A 16,479-nucleotide genomic window follows, 5' to 3' on the forward strand; every position below is an offset into this window, starting at 1 on the left:
ATTAAATATTGGATTTTTGCATTGCACAATATTATTCATCAGAATGATGAGGCGTAAATAACAACATGTCATGGAAAATCACTGTCTTCCGAAGACATCCTGAACAAACCTCAGCCCAGCAGTGCCAGGGAAACATGAAGATTTGAAGATGAAGTTTTTGATTTAGTCCCATAAATGTTGTCTTTTGTTTTCAGAAATCGACCGTGTTAAACCATTTTTCTTTTTTCACTTGCCACCATAGCAACCACATCTGATCGGCAACTTCTTTAACCAGCAGGCCATGTTAAGGAGGCAGTGAATAAAGAGGAACCAAGTTCCCACTATATCTGTTTACCTCCACTTTTGCAGGTTTCACACTCAGGAATAGACACACTCAGGAAGAAAAGGAGCAAGCAACAGGTGCCACTTCATTTGCCTGTGGATCTGCCTCCTTTTTTCTGTGTGCCATGAGTGTCTGTTTCATCCAAGCAAAGAAAGGAAAGTAGCCAGCAGAACAGAAATATCTGGCACAGGGGAATAGTAACAGGAGCCAGGATCTTTAGGGTAAATGTTTTTATAGGTACGTACAGGCCCATTTCCTACCGCTCTTCCTGTGTGCCATGTGTTTCTATTTTCCCTGCTACCTTCTTTCCTTTCTTGAGTAAAACAGACACTCGTGGCAAAAAGGAAAAGGAGCTCGGATCTGTAGGCAAGTGAAGTGACCTTGGGCCTGCTCCTCCTCCTTCCCTGGGACCATAGCAGGGCGAACCCTATTCATCCCCAGATATATTATTGGTTTTCCCACTTTTAACTGCCCCAAAAGTGGAGGGACAGCTGAATCATGTTGTCAATCCAAGAAATGTTCATTTTAAAACCATGGTTTCTCTAAGGGCCCTTTTATACATGCAGTGAAACCTGGAAGTAACCAAGATTAAAAAGGGAAGTGGCTAAATGACATTTGGGGAATGTTAACAGCTGAAAAGCACGTGTATAAAGGGTAAAGGTAAAGGTTTTCCCCAATGTTAATTCCAGTCGTGACCGACTCTGGGGGTTGGTGCTCATCTCCATTTCTAAGGCGAAGAGCCGGCGTTGTCTGTAGACACCTCCAAGGTCATGTGGCTGGCATGACTGCATGGAGCGCTATTACCTTCCCGCCGGAGCGGTACCTATTGATCTACTCACATTTGCATGTTTTCGAACTGCTAGGTTGGCAGGAGCTGGGGCTAACAGCGGGCGCTCATTCCGCTCCCGGGATTTGAACCTGGGACCTTTTGGTCCGCAAGTTCAGCAGCTCAGCGCTTTAACACACTGTGTCACCAGGGGCCCCACGTGTATAAAAGGTGCACTTAAAACTCGATTCCACCCAAAAATGCACACCTTCAAACAACTGTATATCCCTGCAGTCATGCAAAACATGTAACTTCCTTTCCATCCCCCTGTGTGGATTGCTCCATTGCACACATCCTAAAAGCCTGAAATAGCTTTTAGAAGCTGACAACCATGTCAGTCTTAATGCCACTTCTTTCACTGTCACCAATGGTGTCACTACATCAGTAAACCCAACCAGATTCCTGACTTTAGTTTCTAGGTATTATCTTGAATGCTGAGTTTTCAAAGCAACATTACATTTTTTTTTGCTTCTTTTTAAAGATACTTTTCTTGTATTGTTGACTGAGAAACATTGAAAGTAATAACTCAATGTCCCCTTAGGCTTTTCCAGAAGCGCATGAAAAGTACCCAAAGCTGTCAAAAAGATTGCCATCTATTGTGGTGGAGCCATCCGAGACGGGAGATGTTGAAAGTGGAGAGCTTCGTTGGCCACCTGACGATATAAAATCGCTGGAGGATAAGAAGGCTCTGGCTGCTCAGAGAGCTTGTGCTCAACAGCAGCAAATGGATCTTGAAAGTATGTATTCTTACCATTAACTTCTGCATGGGGAAGGGAACTGCATGTTCAGAAAAAGTGTTAAGAATTATTGGAAGAAGATGCGTAACACAATAAATAGTATCTTACAATTAGAACTAGAATTTGCAGTGTAGCTGTGTCTTCTCAACATGATAGATTAATGAATTAATAAGCCTACAAAGAGAATAATCATGTATATGATTACAATAGCAAGGACAATACTAGCAAAAAAGTGAAAAACAGCTTTTTCCATCCATAACTGGCAACTGAAATTAAGAGACGCAATGTTGACAAGCTGGAATGTGTCCATAGGAGGGCGACTGAAGTGATCAAGGGTCTAGAGAACAAACCCCATGAGGAGCGGCTTAAAGAGATGGGCATGTTTAACCTGCAGAAGAGAAGGCTGAGAGGAGACATGATGAGAGCCATGTATAAATATATGAGAGGAAGTCTAGGGAGAAGGGAGCAAGCTTGTTTTCTGCTACCCTGGAGACTGCAACGTGGAACAATGCCTTCAAACTACATGAAAGGAGATTCCACCGGAACATTAGGAAGAACTTCCTCACTGTGAGAGCTGTTCAGCAGTGGAACTCTCTGCCCTGGAGTGTGGTGGAGGTTCCTTCTTTGGAGGCTCTTAAACAGAGGCTGGATGGCCATCTGTCGGGGGTGCTTTGAATGCAATTTTCCTTCATCTTGGCAGGGGATTGGATTGGATGGCCCATGAGGTCTCTTCCAACTCTATGATTCTATGATTCAATGGAAGTGGACAAAATGACTAGGATAATGAAGGAGAGCTATCTAAACAAGGTGTAGCAAGAGTGGGAGAAAGTGGAGAAATATTTTAAGGAATATGTCTTGCAACAGGAAGGGTAGAACATTTCTACCGATAAATAAAATACGATTGGGGAATTTATGGGAACAATGAGTAACTATATAAAAAGAATGACTTGAAAAGTCTTAAAAGCTTCAAAGTTAGAGGTAATAAGGAAGTAGTAATAGTCTCTTAAACATTAGGTCTTTAAGTTTTCTTTTCACCAAATGGAATGCAAGAAGATTAAGGGAGAGCCTCTCTTTCAAAGGGAGGGAAGGAAGTCTAGATAAGACACTGAAGTAGAAAGGGCGAAGGGATGAAGGGATGAAGTTATGAAAGCTTTAATTGATTTTTTGATATTGGATTCAGTGTTGACCAGAGTCAGAAGGAGGAGTGGGTGGGTTTTGAATCAGGCAGCACAATGACACTGATAAGGCTCTATGAAAGTAAACATGCGGAAAATTCTTTCTCTCCAGGTGCCCCACCACACAAAGACATAGGAGGAAGCACAGAGCCCACCGAAACCAGAATCGAGGATGACTAAAGGATTGCTTTCAACAGACCAGAAGTCAATGTCTCGGCAAGAGGCTGCCTGGAAAGCTAGAACATTCCGAAGACGTGTCAAAACGATCTATTTTAAAACCTGAAGAGGTTTTAGTTTTATTTTCCTGATTACGTTAGCAAGGACGAGGAGTTCGTGGGCTTTAGAACTGTTCCTTTCAAGCGTTTACCTTTTTCAGGCTGGGGTTCATATCATTTAAATTTCCTTTTGGGGGGAAAGTGGAAGATATTAGGAAGCACACTCCCATTTCAGGGAAAACAAACCAGTACTCAAGATCACATTAAATTGGTCTCAATTAGTACTTCTAAATGAAATTGCCATAGTCACAATAAGGATGCCACCAGGTATCGGCAACAATGTCAAGGGTTTGCTTTGCTATAGAACACCTTAAATCAATAACCTCTCTCGTTTTAGCCATTTTAAAAACTAGCACTGTGATACTCTCGATAATAGATGTAATATAACGTCACCATCTGACTTTGTACCTTTTTTTGTATAGAGACGCAAGTTTAACTTTTGAATCCGGGCTATTCGGAAATTTAAGATTGCCTTTTAGTGGTGCAGAACAGAACCTCTTTGCCCTCTCTCCCTCTCTCTCTTTTTGTGCAAATTTAAATGAACCAGCCTTTTATTAACGCAATGTCTTCTAAAGACAGTGAGTTAAAGTCTAAGGAGCTCTTGTACTGATGTATATTTCTCGAACAGAAGTAACAATTATTGTTAGTGAATCAAGTCAGTTTTGTGTAACTTTGGCCAGGCTTTGCTTATATTTGTACACACAAATCTGTGGTCCAGATCCCACCCTGGTATAATCAAGCGCATGTCTCAAAATAGGAGACACTCTTTATATCAGGGCTGAATTTGCTCCAAAGTGTTAATATTGTCGCTATTTTTATGACATTCAAAGATATAGATATATGCCCTGCTGTATTTTTTACATATAGTTTTGGGTCTGAAGTCTGGGCAAAACTGGCTGGAACAGATATGGGGTGCCTTCTTTTTGCTTAATTAATATTGCTTCCCATACATAATACTTGCTTTGATCATTCATTATCTAAGGCAGAAGCAAAGATGCCAAAAAAGCGCTACAAATGTTGGTGGCATTGTCTACGTTATAAGCTTTAACTAGAAAAACAAATACTTATCTGTCCAGGGGACACTAGCAGTTCTGTGTAGTTTTTTGAGTTGAATTTATGGATAGATCATGCTCTTAAGTATCATCCTGCAAACTGAATTACCATTCCCAGAATTTTGTGGAAGAAGCCATTGTGGTTCAAGTGATGGGAAGCCAAAAGAGGTTTGTATAGTATATATTTCAACAGCTGGCTCTAGTCAACCTGATTCAAGCACTAGTTTTCATGTCACAGGGTGACTTCCCCCTGCTGTTTTGGTACAAAGAATACTATATATTCTTCTGAATGTTATTTTATTGCTGTAGTATCTCAAAACCCACTGAAAATTAGCATTCTTCAGGTCATAGTTGGAACCAATGGACTCCATCTGCGTATTTTGATAATGAAAAGTTTATCCCACACAAACGATGTGGAGAAGGAGACAACTATACACTATGTCAGGAATAATAACATTAGTTTAGAATCAGGCTGCATTCTCCTTAGACAGAAATATAGTAAATTATTTAAATGTACTGGGGTTTTTAAAAAGCTTATTTTCTTATTGAAATTTCTGTGCTGACTTGAATATTTCTAGATTCTTAAGCTAAGACATTCAAGTCCTTGTGAGGGCAGAGGCCGTAGTAATTTTGACATTGATTCAAACTTTGTGCCATACACTCACGCCCTTAATAACTGAGACTAGGAAAACCACAAGTATCAACATACTGAACAGAGCTTAGAAAGTGTACTTTAAGACAGTAACTCCTTGAATCTTGCAGCTACGCTGCTGGCCATGGCATTTAAGGAGCTTTAGTCCAAAATGCACCTTTACCAAACTTTGATGCTAAGCTTAATCTGGTTGTCCAAGTCGAGCATCCAGATGAAGCTGAATTCATAGGCCATTTATCTCAATCTTACCATGGAAGTGTTCTGGAGTTTTAAATGCAACTGTTCTGTTGACCAAGCGTATAAATTCTTAATTTGATCAGAATGCAAGAGGTTAATATAATACCCTCATATTCTTCCTAAAATTGTCCCAAGGTAAGGGACATGCATAGGAAGCTGCCTTATACTGAGTCACACCATTGGCCCATCTATCCCAGTTTTAGCTACAGTGATTAGCAACAGGTCTTCAAAGTTTCAAACAAAAGTTTTTTCCCCAGAGTTACTTGGATCTGATAAGGAATAATAACAACAACAATAATAATGAATTTATTACCTGCCACTCCCTGTGGCTCGAGGTGCAATTAAACTGGGACCCAGTACATTGATACAACAATGGCTCAAAGCCAGTGTAGACAATGTTGGAAAACAATGATGATCCCAGGGGCTAATGGGTCTCCACCAAAGATATTCCCTTCCTCTATAAGGCATCCTTGCACAAGTGTACAGAAAAGTGTGAGTACTACTGACCCAGAGTTTGTTTTTACTGTCACTGAATGGAGGATCTATTTATTCCAGTGGGAAAGAGTTGACAGACAGCCTTCCTGTGTTTTTCCATGGGGCAATATGGGTTATGAAGGAGGGTCTGAAGCCAAGCCTTACATGAAGCACTTAGGGAGAAAAGAGACCGCACAGCTTCTAGTTAGCATCATGCATTTCCATGCTGAGGCTTGGAGCTGCCTGGTTTTCTTGAAAGCGATATCCCTAAAACTTTCCAACTCTCCCTGTGCCTTTCTCCCTTCTAACCTCCCTGTGACACTTGAGTATCCAAGAAGGCCTAAGCATTGCTTTTGGGAAGGAAGCCTTTATCAGATTAATCACTTCTGTCTCTGATCCCCCTAAAATGAGTTGTGACTAACATGCATGTTTATCTAGAGCGAGGCTCCATTTGTTCAGGTCAGCATGTGTAGGATTGCAGTCCAGTTCTTATTGAAACCAGTAAGAATTCATTTAGCTGAATGTAAGACATTCACATGTAGACAGCTGAATCTGACAATACCTTTTCATATAGTTCCCTGTGTATAGTAGGGAATACCTTACATCCCTCCCTGTCAGGCACCTTGAAGGACGAGTGAGAACTACATTTCAGTTATTTTTAATGAGAATTTAATGAGATGTGAAAAATTCAAACCAAATCAGACAGAATCAACTATCCAGACCTAGGGCTTTGAATGGTTAACTCTTAAATACTTGGGATTGAATCTCAGTCTGTTCAAGCATATTAGAATTGCACCTCTTCTGTTATGAGATTGTCCTAAATAAGAGACAAGCAATTATAGCCTACTCAATTTGGGGAAGAGCCATCTCTATTGGCATTAGCCAGAGTAGTTGCCAGATAAATGTGTTAGATTTTGCAGAATTCAAAAAAATTTGCCAGTTCCGTCATGTTTGGGACAGAAAGAACTTGAGATCTTAGAAATCCGAAGGTGGTATAGAGGGGAAATGAGAAATCTCACCATCCATTCTCACCTCCAATCCCGCTAGATGTTCATCTAAGTATATAACATTTGAATGGAGCCCAGGCTTGTACTATCCATCGCAAATAAGCTCAGTTTGCTTGGTTGATTTGCCAAAATCAATCTTGAGTCATTGCTAGGCTCTAGATCAGTTGACTTTAATGTGTGTGCATGTGTTTCTCTTGACAGTGCATGAATATTGGAACCATTTTTACACACTTTTCTATGTTCAAGATGGCGCAGTTTATATTTTATCCCTCTAGCACCACAGTTTATATAACGATGCTGGATTAGTTAAACGTTTTATAACTAAACTACTTTTTTGCTCCCTCTCAGTGGCAAACAGTTTTGAGTTTGCAAAGCGGCAAATAGCATGCACAAGTGAGGAAGAAATGAGGGAACACTATTTTTTTAGGAAAACAACTGCATATTTACGTAGATCATCCTATTCTATATGTGTAAAGCGGTGTTGTTTTGTCCAATAAACCCTATGGTGATTTGTGTATTTCTTTTGTTCTGGGTTAAAAGCTTTTGTAAAAAAAATGGGAAGGATGTTGGGTGAGTATATCCCCAAGGTGGCTGATCATATTTCTGTTGTATATTACATGCTGTGAGTAGCAAGAGGGCAGTGGGCAGAATTTATGGAATAATATATTGTTCGATGGATTCTTCTCCTTTGTAGTTCTTTCATTTTGGGGGTAAATACCTTCTGTATATAACCTTTAATTACTGTATGTCCTGTAGATGTATCTGGTCAATTAAAAGCCTATGATGGACCTGATTGGATCAGATGGTATATTTAATATTTCTTTTTGAAATGTCTTTCCTGTTCTCAACATGCAAGATATTAATTCTGGGTGTTCAAAGTGCTGTCGTATGTTAAAGTGTTATACACCTAAACCAGAAGCGCCAACTGTGGGAAGCTGGAGGGGGAGTATTTCCTGCAAAAAAAGTGGGGGAAATTGGTCTCCAAATGCTTCCAAAACACCTTCTGAGAGTGTGGAGGGGAATTTCATTGTGCTTTTGTCACCCAGTACATTTTAGGTCTAGGAGAGGCATTTTTTCTGCTCACTACTTATTTTAGAAAATGGGGTCTCATGGGTATAAAATGGCCCCAGAATGACTTTTATTTTGTTTTTTTTACCTTTGGGAGCCTTGGTGGTCATAAAATGGCCCAAGAGGCTGTATGTAGCTCATAGGCTGAACTTTGGCCAGCTCTTTCCTAAATGTATTCACTTAAAGCAGGCAGAAAGCAAAGCAAGGCATCTCCTGTCTACTGCATCCCTCTGTAACTTAGCACATCTTGTTTCAGAGGATCTCCTAACACTTAAGAGCAGCTTTGAGGAGGACACTCTCCTGCTAGAAATTTTTAGCCTTTGAAATGGGAAAATTTTAATAATATAATAATAAATCTTTATTTATACCCTGCCACCATTTCCCCAAGGGGACACACAGAAGCACTCCAAGTGCCGCATAGAAACAATACGTAAGTATATACACAGTGACAGAAGTATAAAAACAACAGCACATGTAAAATTCCAGCTAATAAAATTGTAAGAACTGTAAAAATTATAAAATTTCCTAAAACGCCGTAGAACTTGCGAATTAAGCTGGCTGTCTGCAGTAGCAAATCAAATCAAAGTATGGAGTGACACAATGGTGGCTCATCGAGCTGACCATAGATCACACAGGGTCAAATACATGTCTGAAGAGCCATGTTTTAGCCTTTCAAATGTTGCTGGCAACTCCCACAATCTGCTTATGATTCAAGATGAAATGCAGGCTACCTGGAGGCCAAAAATTCTCCACTCCTCCAGTAGTGTGTTGCAAATGGGGAAATGGGTTTTTGCCATAGAACCCTGGATGGCCTCAGATCAGTCACACTCTTTCAGCCTTAGCAAGCCTTTTCAGATTCAGCCTCCTCAAGAAAATGCCAGGGCATGATTTTTATAATTTAGAATTGACTTGAAAACATAACAACACCAACAGTTTTTAAAGGCATAGACATTTGTATCAGTATAATGTGTCCTTGATATCTGCTGGAGTTTGGTTCCAGCCTTCTCACCCCTCAAATGGATACGATACTCTACAAATACTCAAGTCCCATTGTCTAAAATTGTATAGTAAAATGGTGTCCCTCGTGTAAAGTCAACATCTGATTTTTTAAAAATCTTTTCAAAGATTTGTAGAAGTGCAAAAAATATTTAGGAGGAAAACAATCCTTAGGAAAGGAAAGATTAAAGCAGTCTGGTGAGAACTGATCCTATCCATGGGCCAGAGAATCCTATCCATTGAGGTAAATGAAGAAAAGAAAGAAACCGAAGTGGGAGTTTCACAGTACGACCTGAATCTTGAACGTAACACCCACACTGCAATATCACCCTGTCAACAAGTGAAAACACAATTGCTGGTTTTATCTGCTACACTTGCCATAATGGTACCTCTAGAAGGGAATTTTGGCTGGCATTCAGAATTTCAGTTATGAATTCAAAACCTAGAGTTACGGATCTATAACTAACTATTCTGTCTTTCAAAAGATTATGTCGTATTGCTGTAAATCTTCATACATACCTTCCCCAGTTCACCGTAACAACCAGCACCTGGATCTGGAAAATGAAGTCTGTTCAGCTGGCCAGTACCATTACATTACACCTCATTGCAATTCACTATCAAGGTTTCCTAGCCACTCTGCTAGGTATATATAACATTACTCAACATAAACAAATTTCAGCCTATGTTCCAAGAAAAAGCCAATGCCTAGAATTACATTCAATTTTTGGGACACCACATCACACTGTTTACCTTGTCTACTAAGACCCTTAGATCAGTTTCTTTTGTACTATTGTAAGTCAGATGCTGTCCAACTTATAGTAGTGTATTTCCTTTTTGGTGCCTAAATACAGTGCCTTACATTCATTCAGGGTGACATTCATTTTATAAGCTCTGACCTAGCAATCCAGTCCTGGTCCTGTTCGCTTTAGGTGTGTCTAGACCAGGAATGGGCAAACTTGGGCCCTCCAAGTGTTTTGGACTTCAATTCCCACAATTCCTAACAGCCTGTAGGCTGTTAGGAATTGTGGGAGTTGAAGTCCAAAACACCTGGAGGGCCAAAGTTTGCCCATGCCTGGTCTAGACACAGACACACAATAACCCATACTCACTCTAACCCTAGAAGACACACTCAGACTTCCGGTATCTGAAATTTTTAGCCTTTAAGCCGATAAAATTACATTTTCCCCTTTTCCCCAATATGGAGGCTTGAGATGGCTTGCAAAATATTAAGACCAATGCCAACTGAAATGCAAAAAGAAGGAAAAAGAGGACAGGGAAAGAGGAATGAATTTTTAGACTCATATGCCTCTGAGAGACTGCGAGAGCATGTCCCTTCCATCATAAAGGACATGTGCCTATTTTTAAACCATTCAAAATTAGCACACTATATGAGGTTGTGCCAGTGTATCAGGAAGTCTATTAAATTCTGACAGCCCATGAAAGGAAGCCAAATCTTGGCTTTCCGTCTTTTTTTAAAATATCAAATTGGAACAGGCTTGGCTCCCCTTTTTTTAATGAATGAACTGGCAATTTAATTTATGATTCATGTAAAATATCAACCAGTTGCCTCCATATTGTTAGACATATGTACTGCATTTGGATGTTGCTTATGAATATGTCAAATTTTTAATATAAATTGTAGATATGTGCAGGGGGTATTGTGCTCAGCTCAAGCAATTATTTTGAGTCCAGATTTTTATTTCCTGATCCTCTCAAATTAATTCCAATAGATCTGTCTTGTGGATAGGTAGCATTTTCTAGACTTTGAACCTTTTTATTGTCAAGGAGGGAAAATAGATAAACAGTGGTATTATGGTAAATTTTATACTACATCATGACAATTCGGGTAGCTATTGGCCTTCAATAGCCTCAAAAAATCCAGATGACTGCATTGATTTATACCAGTGGTTCTCAACCTTCCTAATGCAGTGACCCCTTAATACAGTTCCTCATGTTGTTGTGACCCACAACCAATCACAACATCAGGAGGGCTTTTGGTGGGAGGATTCACCTTCTGTTTCCAAAAAGGAAGAGAAGGACAGACAGAGAGATCTTCAGCCTTCTCTGCCAAAGGGGTTCCTAAGACCATCAGAAATATGTGCTTTCTGATGGTCTTTGGCAACCCCTCTGACACCCTCCTCACAACTCCCTGACTCCCAGGTTGAGAAACTGATCTATACAGGATTTTTAAAAATAAACTCGATCAAGAAAGCTATTTTGCAAAAAGTAATGGATCTTGCTCACTCAAGACGCAGTGTCCTCCCAAAATACTTTGGATTGCAATAAGGATACCTCATGACTATATACCCGTATATACTCAAGTATAAGCCAACCTGAATATAAGCCGAGGCACCTAATTTTACCACAAAAACTGGGAAAACTTATTGACTCGAGTATACACCCAACAGGGGACTCAGGGAGGCTTACAAAAACACATATATAAAAATTATACAGTGCAATATAAATCAGTTAAAAAAATTATTATTAACTTACATCAGCATTCATAAAACACATTATAAAATACAGATAGGCGTGTTCAGTTCAAAAGACTGGGTCTGTTGATTGAGTTCCAGCGTACATAATAATAATTAACACTGCCAATTGTTATTCGAAAGCCTGGCCCCACAACCAAGTTTTAACCTTCTTACGGAAGGATAGGAGGGTAGAAATAGGATAGAAATGCAGCAGCTATAGGTCAATTTCAAAAATAAAAATAGATATTAATAAAATTACATTATTTGAGGCATCAGTAGGTTAAATGTTTTTGAATATTTATATAAAACTGTAATTTAAGATAATAATAAGACTTTAATAAGATAAGACTGTCCAACTCTGAATGCCTACATACTCAAGTATAAGCCGACCCGAATATAAGCCGAGGCACCTAATTTTACCACAAAAACTGGGAAAACTTATTGACTTGAGTATAAGACGAGGGTGGGAAATGCAGCAGCTACAGGTCAATTTCAAAAATAAAAATAGATACTAATAAAATTGCATTATTTGAGGCATCAGTAGGTTAAATGTTTTTGAATATTTATATAAAACTGTAATTTAAGATAATAATAAGACTTTAATAAGATAAGACTGTCCAACTCTGAATACCTATATACTCAAGTATAAGCCAGCCTGAATAGAAACTGGCCAGGACCCTCACTCGAGTATAAGCCGAGGGGAGCTTTTTCAGCCATAAAAAAGGGCTGAAAAACTAGGCTTATACTCGAGTATATACAGTATTATAACCCAGAAACCACATTTTAGATTGCAGCTAATCTCAGAGGAAAGGGAAAGTCAAAGGACTCAGAGGAAAGGGAAAGTCAAAGGACTTTGGGCTCAGGCTGTGGCGCAGGCTGGAGAGCAGCTGCAATGAATCACTGCAATGAATCACTCTGACCAGGAGGTCATGAGATCGAGGCCCGCTCGGAGCCTATGTTTGTTTGTCTTTGTTTTATGTTAAAAGGCATTGAATGTTTGCCTATATGTGTAATGTGATCCGCCCTGAGTCCCCTTCGGGGTGAGAAGGGCGGAATATAAATGCTGTAAATAAATAAATAATAAAGGAGCTTGCTGCTGCTCCCATTGCCCTTGATAATCCCCAAACCCTGGGACCTTGGACCTTGTGGATCTTAGTGTCATGACACCACTGTAGAAGAAGATTGGAAACTGCTATGTACTAATAGGAATCACCTAAAAAAAACATATGGATGTATAAGGGGCTTGCAAAGGGTCTGAAATTTAAAAGAGGTATATTTACAAAAGGGTGGAAAATGGCAAATCAACAGGAAAGAGCATGAACAAATTTTTGGAGAGAAGATGACAAGAGCTCAAGATCAAAATGAACTTAGACTTGCAAGAGAGGCTAAAAATGATAAAAAAGAAGCCCAAATTCTGTTAGTTGAGAACCCACGTGATGTAATGGTTTGAGTGTTGGGATATGGCGCTGGAGACCAGGCTTCAATCCTTGTTCTGCCATGGAAACCTACTGAGAAATATTGAGCAAGTCACACACTCTCAGCCTCAGAAGAAGGCAAAGGCTCCGCCTTAATGTCACCACAAGTCAGAAATGACTTGAAGGCACACAACAATGAAGCAAAAGCTGTTACTGAAAGTGATACTGAGCCTTCAACTCTTCCACTAACTTCTCCAGCTGTATTCATGGACTACAGCTAAAAACCTTTGATTTTCTCAGTGGTGCCAATCACAGGAGTACTATATCTTTGGGTTCACGGAATCCTATTTTGATTATTTCCTCCTTCTTTTATTCCCCAAACGTCATAATCATGCAGACTCCAGCCAACAACCTCTTCGTGCTGATACAGCAGATTGCGCCCTAGATTTCCTTTTGAATCACTTTGGGAACAAAACGGGGAGGCTTTGCTCTGCGGCAGCAAAGGAGGGGGAGCAGCTTGAGACACATACCTCTTTGTCCTCTCTGGAACTCATGCAGAATCTCAACGAAGAATAAGTCACTTCATTTAACTGACTAAAAATAGGCACATGTTTCTTAGACATTATTCAATTTACAGGGCCCTCCTGACACATTTCTCAGTTTTACTGCCTTCCTTTCTCATATTAGAATTAAAATAGGAGCACATGTAAAGAGACTGGGGGCTCTTTGAAGAATTGTTTAATAATTGTTAGACATTCTTCTCCTCTATGTAGGCCTCCCATGTTGTGATGGGTTCAGAAATGCCCCAAGATATAATGCTGCTTGAAGTGAAGAGGCAAGATATCATCTCACTTTCTATGTACAAAAGGCTAAGTGCTAAGGACACTGGCCCACCCTTCCTAATGGGAGAGCCAGACCTCATTTTGGGTTGAAGAGACTTCATGGACATGTCCATTTATTTGCAACTGATGCATAAAAAGAAGAATAAAGCAGGGGTACCAAATGACTAACATCACGCCATTGCACTTTGAGATGATAGGACCCACTGAAAAAGACAACAATTTTTGGTAAAGTAGAAGGCAAGAGAAAAAGGAGCAGACCACATTTCAAACACATTGAGTCCATCAAGAAATCCAGTGTCCTCATTTTAAGTGATGATGATGATGATGATGATGATGATGATGATGATGATGATTGTTTATATTGCCAGGACTCTGTGAGGTCTCTCATTCATCATTATAGTTATGAATTCTCATCAATCTAGTTTTGATTTAGGGCAGTGGCAAAAGAAGAAATAGGTCTTCATATGCTTATTGATATTTGTATTTTATTCTTTAAGCAATTTTTTGTTTCACTGTTTTATTAAAAGTCTTATATTAATTACCTCTTTTATCATCTAGTATATGGAGAGGGATTTTCAGCAGATCCAGAAATTTCTGCCGTTAGACTGAATTTGCAGTCCCTGAGGAAGACCAATCAATGAAATAAAGGCCAAAAGACATTGGGAATTTTATAAAACATGATAACAAAATGTGTTTTAAACAGTGGTTCCCAACATGTGTTCCGTGGACCACCAATGGTCTCAAAGAACTAAAATATGGTCTGTGGCCTCACCGTTACTACACCATTACAATGAGAGTGACTGGTTCGCAAAACCCTCTTATGGTGCCAAGGCAACGGGGATGTCGGCAAGGGAGAGGCTGACTACTCATGAAAGATGTGAAAACAACCCTCCTGACTACTGCTTCTCCTCCTTCTCCCTCCCCCTGTGCGACGCTGTTCCATGTGGTGCCTGGAAGCAGGGGCGCCTTGGTGTCTTCGTTTTTAGGCCTGTTCCTGGGGTTATTTGGGATGCTGACTCAGAAAATTGCATTAACTAGACCACATCATCTCGAGATTGCTGTGGTGCTGGCTGGTGAGCAAAAAATCACTCTGACCATGAGGTCATGAGTTCGAGACCAGCCCGTGGCGGGGTGAGCATCCGTCAATTAAAAAATAAAAAATAGCCCCTGCTCGTTGCTGACCTAGCAACCCAAAAGATAGTTGCATCTATCAAGTAGGAAATAAGGTACCACTTATAAAGTGGGGAGGCAAATGTAACTAATTTACGACGTTGGAATGAGGAAGTGCCGTCACAATGGATGATGAAGCAGCTGCTCCCCCCTGTGGCCAGAATCAAACATCCCCTCAGGTGAAGGGTTTTTTTTTCCTGTCAGGAGCAACTGGAGTTGCTTCTGGAGTGAGAGAATTGGCCGTCTGCAAGGGCATTGCCCAGGGGATGCCCAGATGTTTTGATGTTTTACCATCCTTGTCTCATGTCCCCGCATGGAGCTGGAGCTAATAGAGGGAGCTCATCCGCGCTGTCCCCGGGTGGGATTCGAACCTGGCAGCCTTCAGGTCAGCAACCCAACCTTCAAGTCACAAGGCTTTTATCCCCTAGGCCACCAGAGGCTCCATAGGAGAAGGTTAAATTGCCTCTGCGTCTGTCTCTGACTCGGTTCTATGTGTATATGGGCATTGAATGTTTGCCCTATATGTATATAATGTGATCCGCTCTTCGGGGTGAGAAGGGCGGAATATAAATATTGTAAATAAATAAATAAATAAATAAGAATTTCTATGGGTGAGCAGATGGTGACTACTAGATGGCATATGTTCTGTATCAGAAACTAGAGCTGATGTGATCTATCCAATGCAGTTTTCTGAATCAGCACCACAAATAACCAAACTGAATCTAAAGTTGTCCAAAAACTGATTTGTAACCCTTTTGGTTCTAATGTTGGAGAGTGGTTCCTGGTTAAAGTGGTCCCTGGTCAAGTGGCCCCTGGTCAAAAAAAGATCAAGAACCACTGGTTTAAAGGATAAAATTCAGCTATCAGTAAGCATATGGAGACCTGCTTCTTCTTTTGCCTGCAGATCTTTTCCAGTGCCAGTCCGTGATTTAGGGCAACCCTATGAATGAGAGCTCTCCAAGACATCTTGTTATTAAAACTGCAATATAATTCCAGACTAAGCCCCTGTGTGGGTATGTTATGGGGCCTGAAGTCTTATGCTGGGCAATTCCACATGTAATCATTTTATATACATCTATTTATTTGAATACATAGCTTTAGGACAAGTTAAGAGGCAGGGTTGTGTAAGGTTACGTTATTTTAAAAAAGAAATCTAGTAAATAGTTTTTGCTTTGCTTTCACCATCAAAGTTCTAGAAATAATCTGAAACTTTAGCAATGAAACAATGTAGGAGTGAGAGCATATTCAGGGGTAGCTTTTTTGACCATACAGCAGAAATTGGCCAACACACCTACAAAAAAGTGGCAACTTTATTTTTGGCCTATCAAAATGCAAAAATCACTTCATGCAGGTTTCTGAAGTTTCACTGGCCTCACCAGACAGAAAGCATTAAAAATAATACAAAAGAAAGTAAAAGTGAAGATGCTATGAGTGGTAGCCCTGTACATCAGATATTGTAGGAGAATTTTATGAGAAATATTCATCCCCACAAAGAGCCATTCAGGGAGCATATCTGGCAGTGTGGACTCATATAATCCAATTTAAAGCAGAAAACCTGGGATCAGATCCTGGGATAAAGGGCCTGTCTAGATGGGCCCTAAAAGAGTAAATTCCCTTTCCATTATTTCTACAAAAGTCAGTAATTATATGCTCTCCCCCTCCTCGAATCAGGCTATTTGAATTTTTCAGACTTGAAAATTGAACATGTCAAGACTCAGGAACGTAAGAACACGTGACTGAGTTGAATCCATCAGAAT

General features: G+C 40.1%; 1 protein-coding gene across 1 annotated transcript in view; it reads left to right on the forward strand.

Moving 5' to 3' along the window:
- lbhd2 (LBH domain containing 2) overlaps nt 1-7,555 on the forward strand; it is a 74,825-nt gene extending 67,270 nt beyond the window's left edge. The window contains exons 4-5 of the mRNA XM_062968513.1: nt 1,690-1,885; nt 3,173-7,555. Of these exons, the coding sequence (XP_062824583.1) occupies nt 1,690-1,885; nt 3,173-3,240 (264 nt within the window). The 3' untranslated portion in view covers nt 3,241-7,555. The remainder of the gene's footprint in view (nt 1-1,689; nt 1,886-3,172) is intronic.
- The last annotated feature ends 8,924 nt before the right edge of the window (nt 7,556-16,479 follow it).

The sequence above is a fragment of the Anolis carolinensis genome, chromosome 1 (assembly GCF_035594765.1).
Source record: "Anolis carolinensis isolate JA03-04 chromosome 1, rAnoCar3.1.pri, whole genome shotgun sequence".
Taxonomy (NCBI): Eukaryota; Metazoa; Chordata; class Lepidosauria; order Squamata; family Dactyloidae; genus Anolis; species Anolis carolinensis.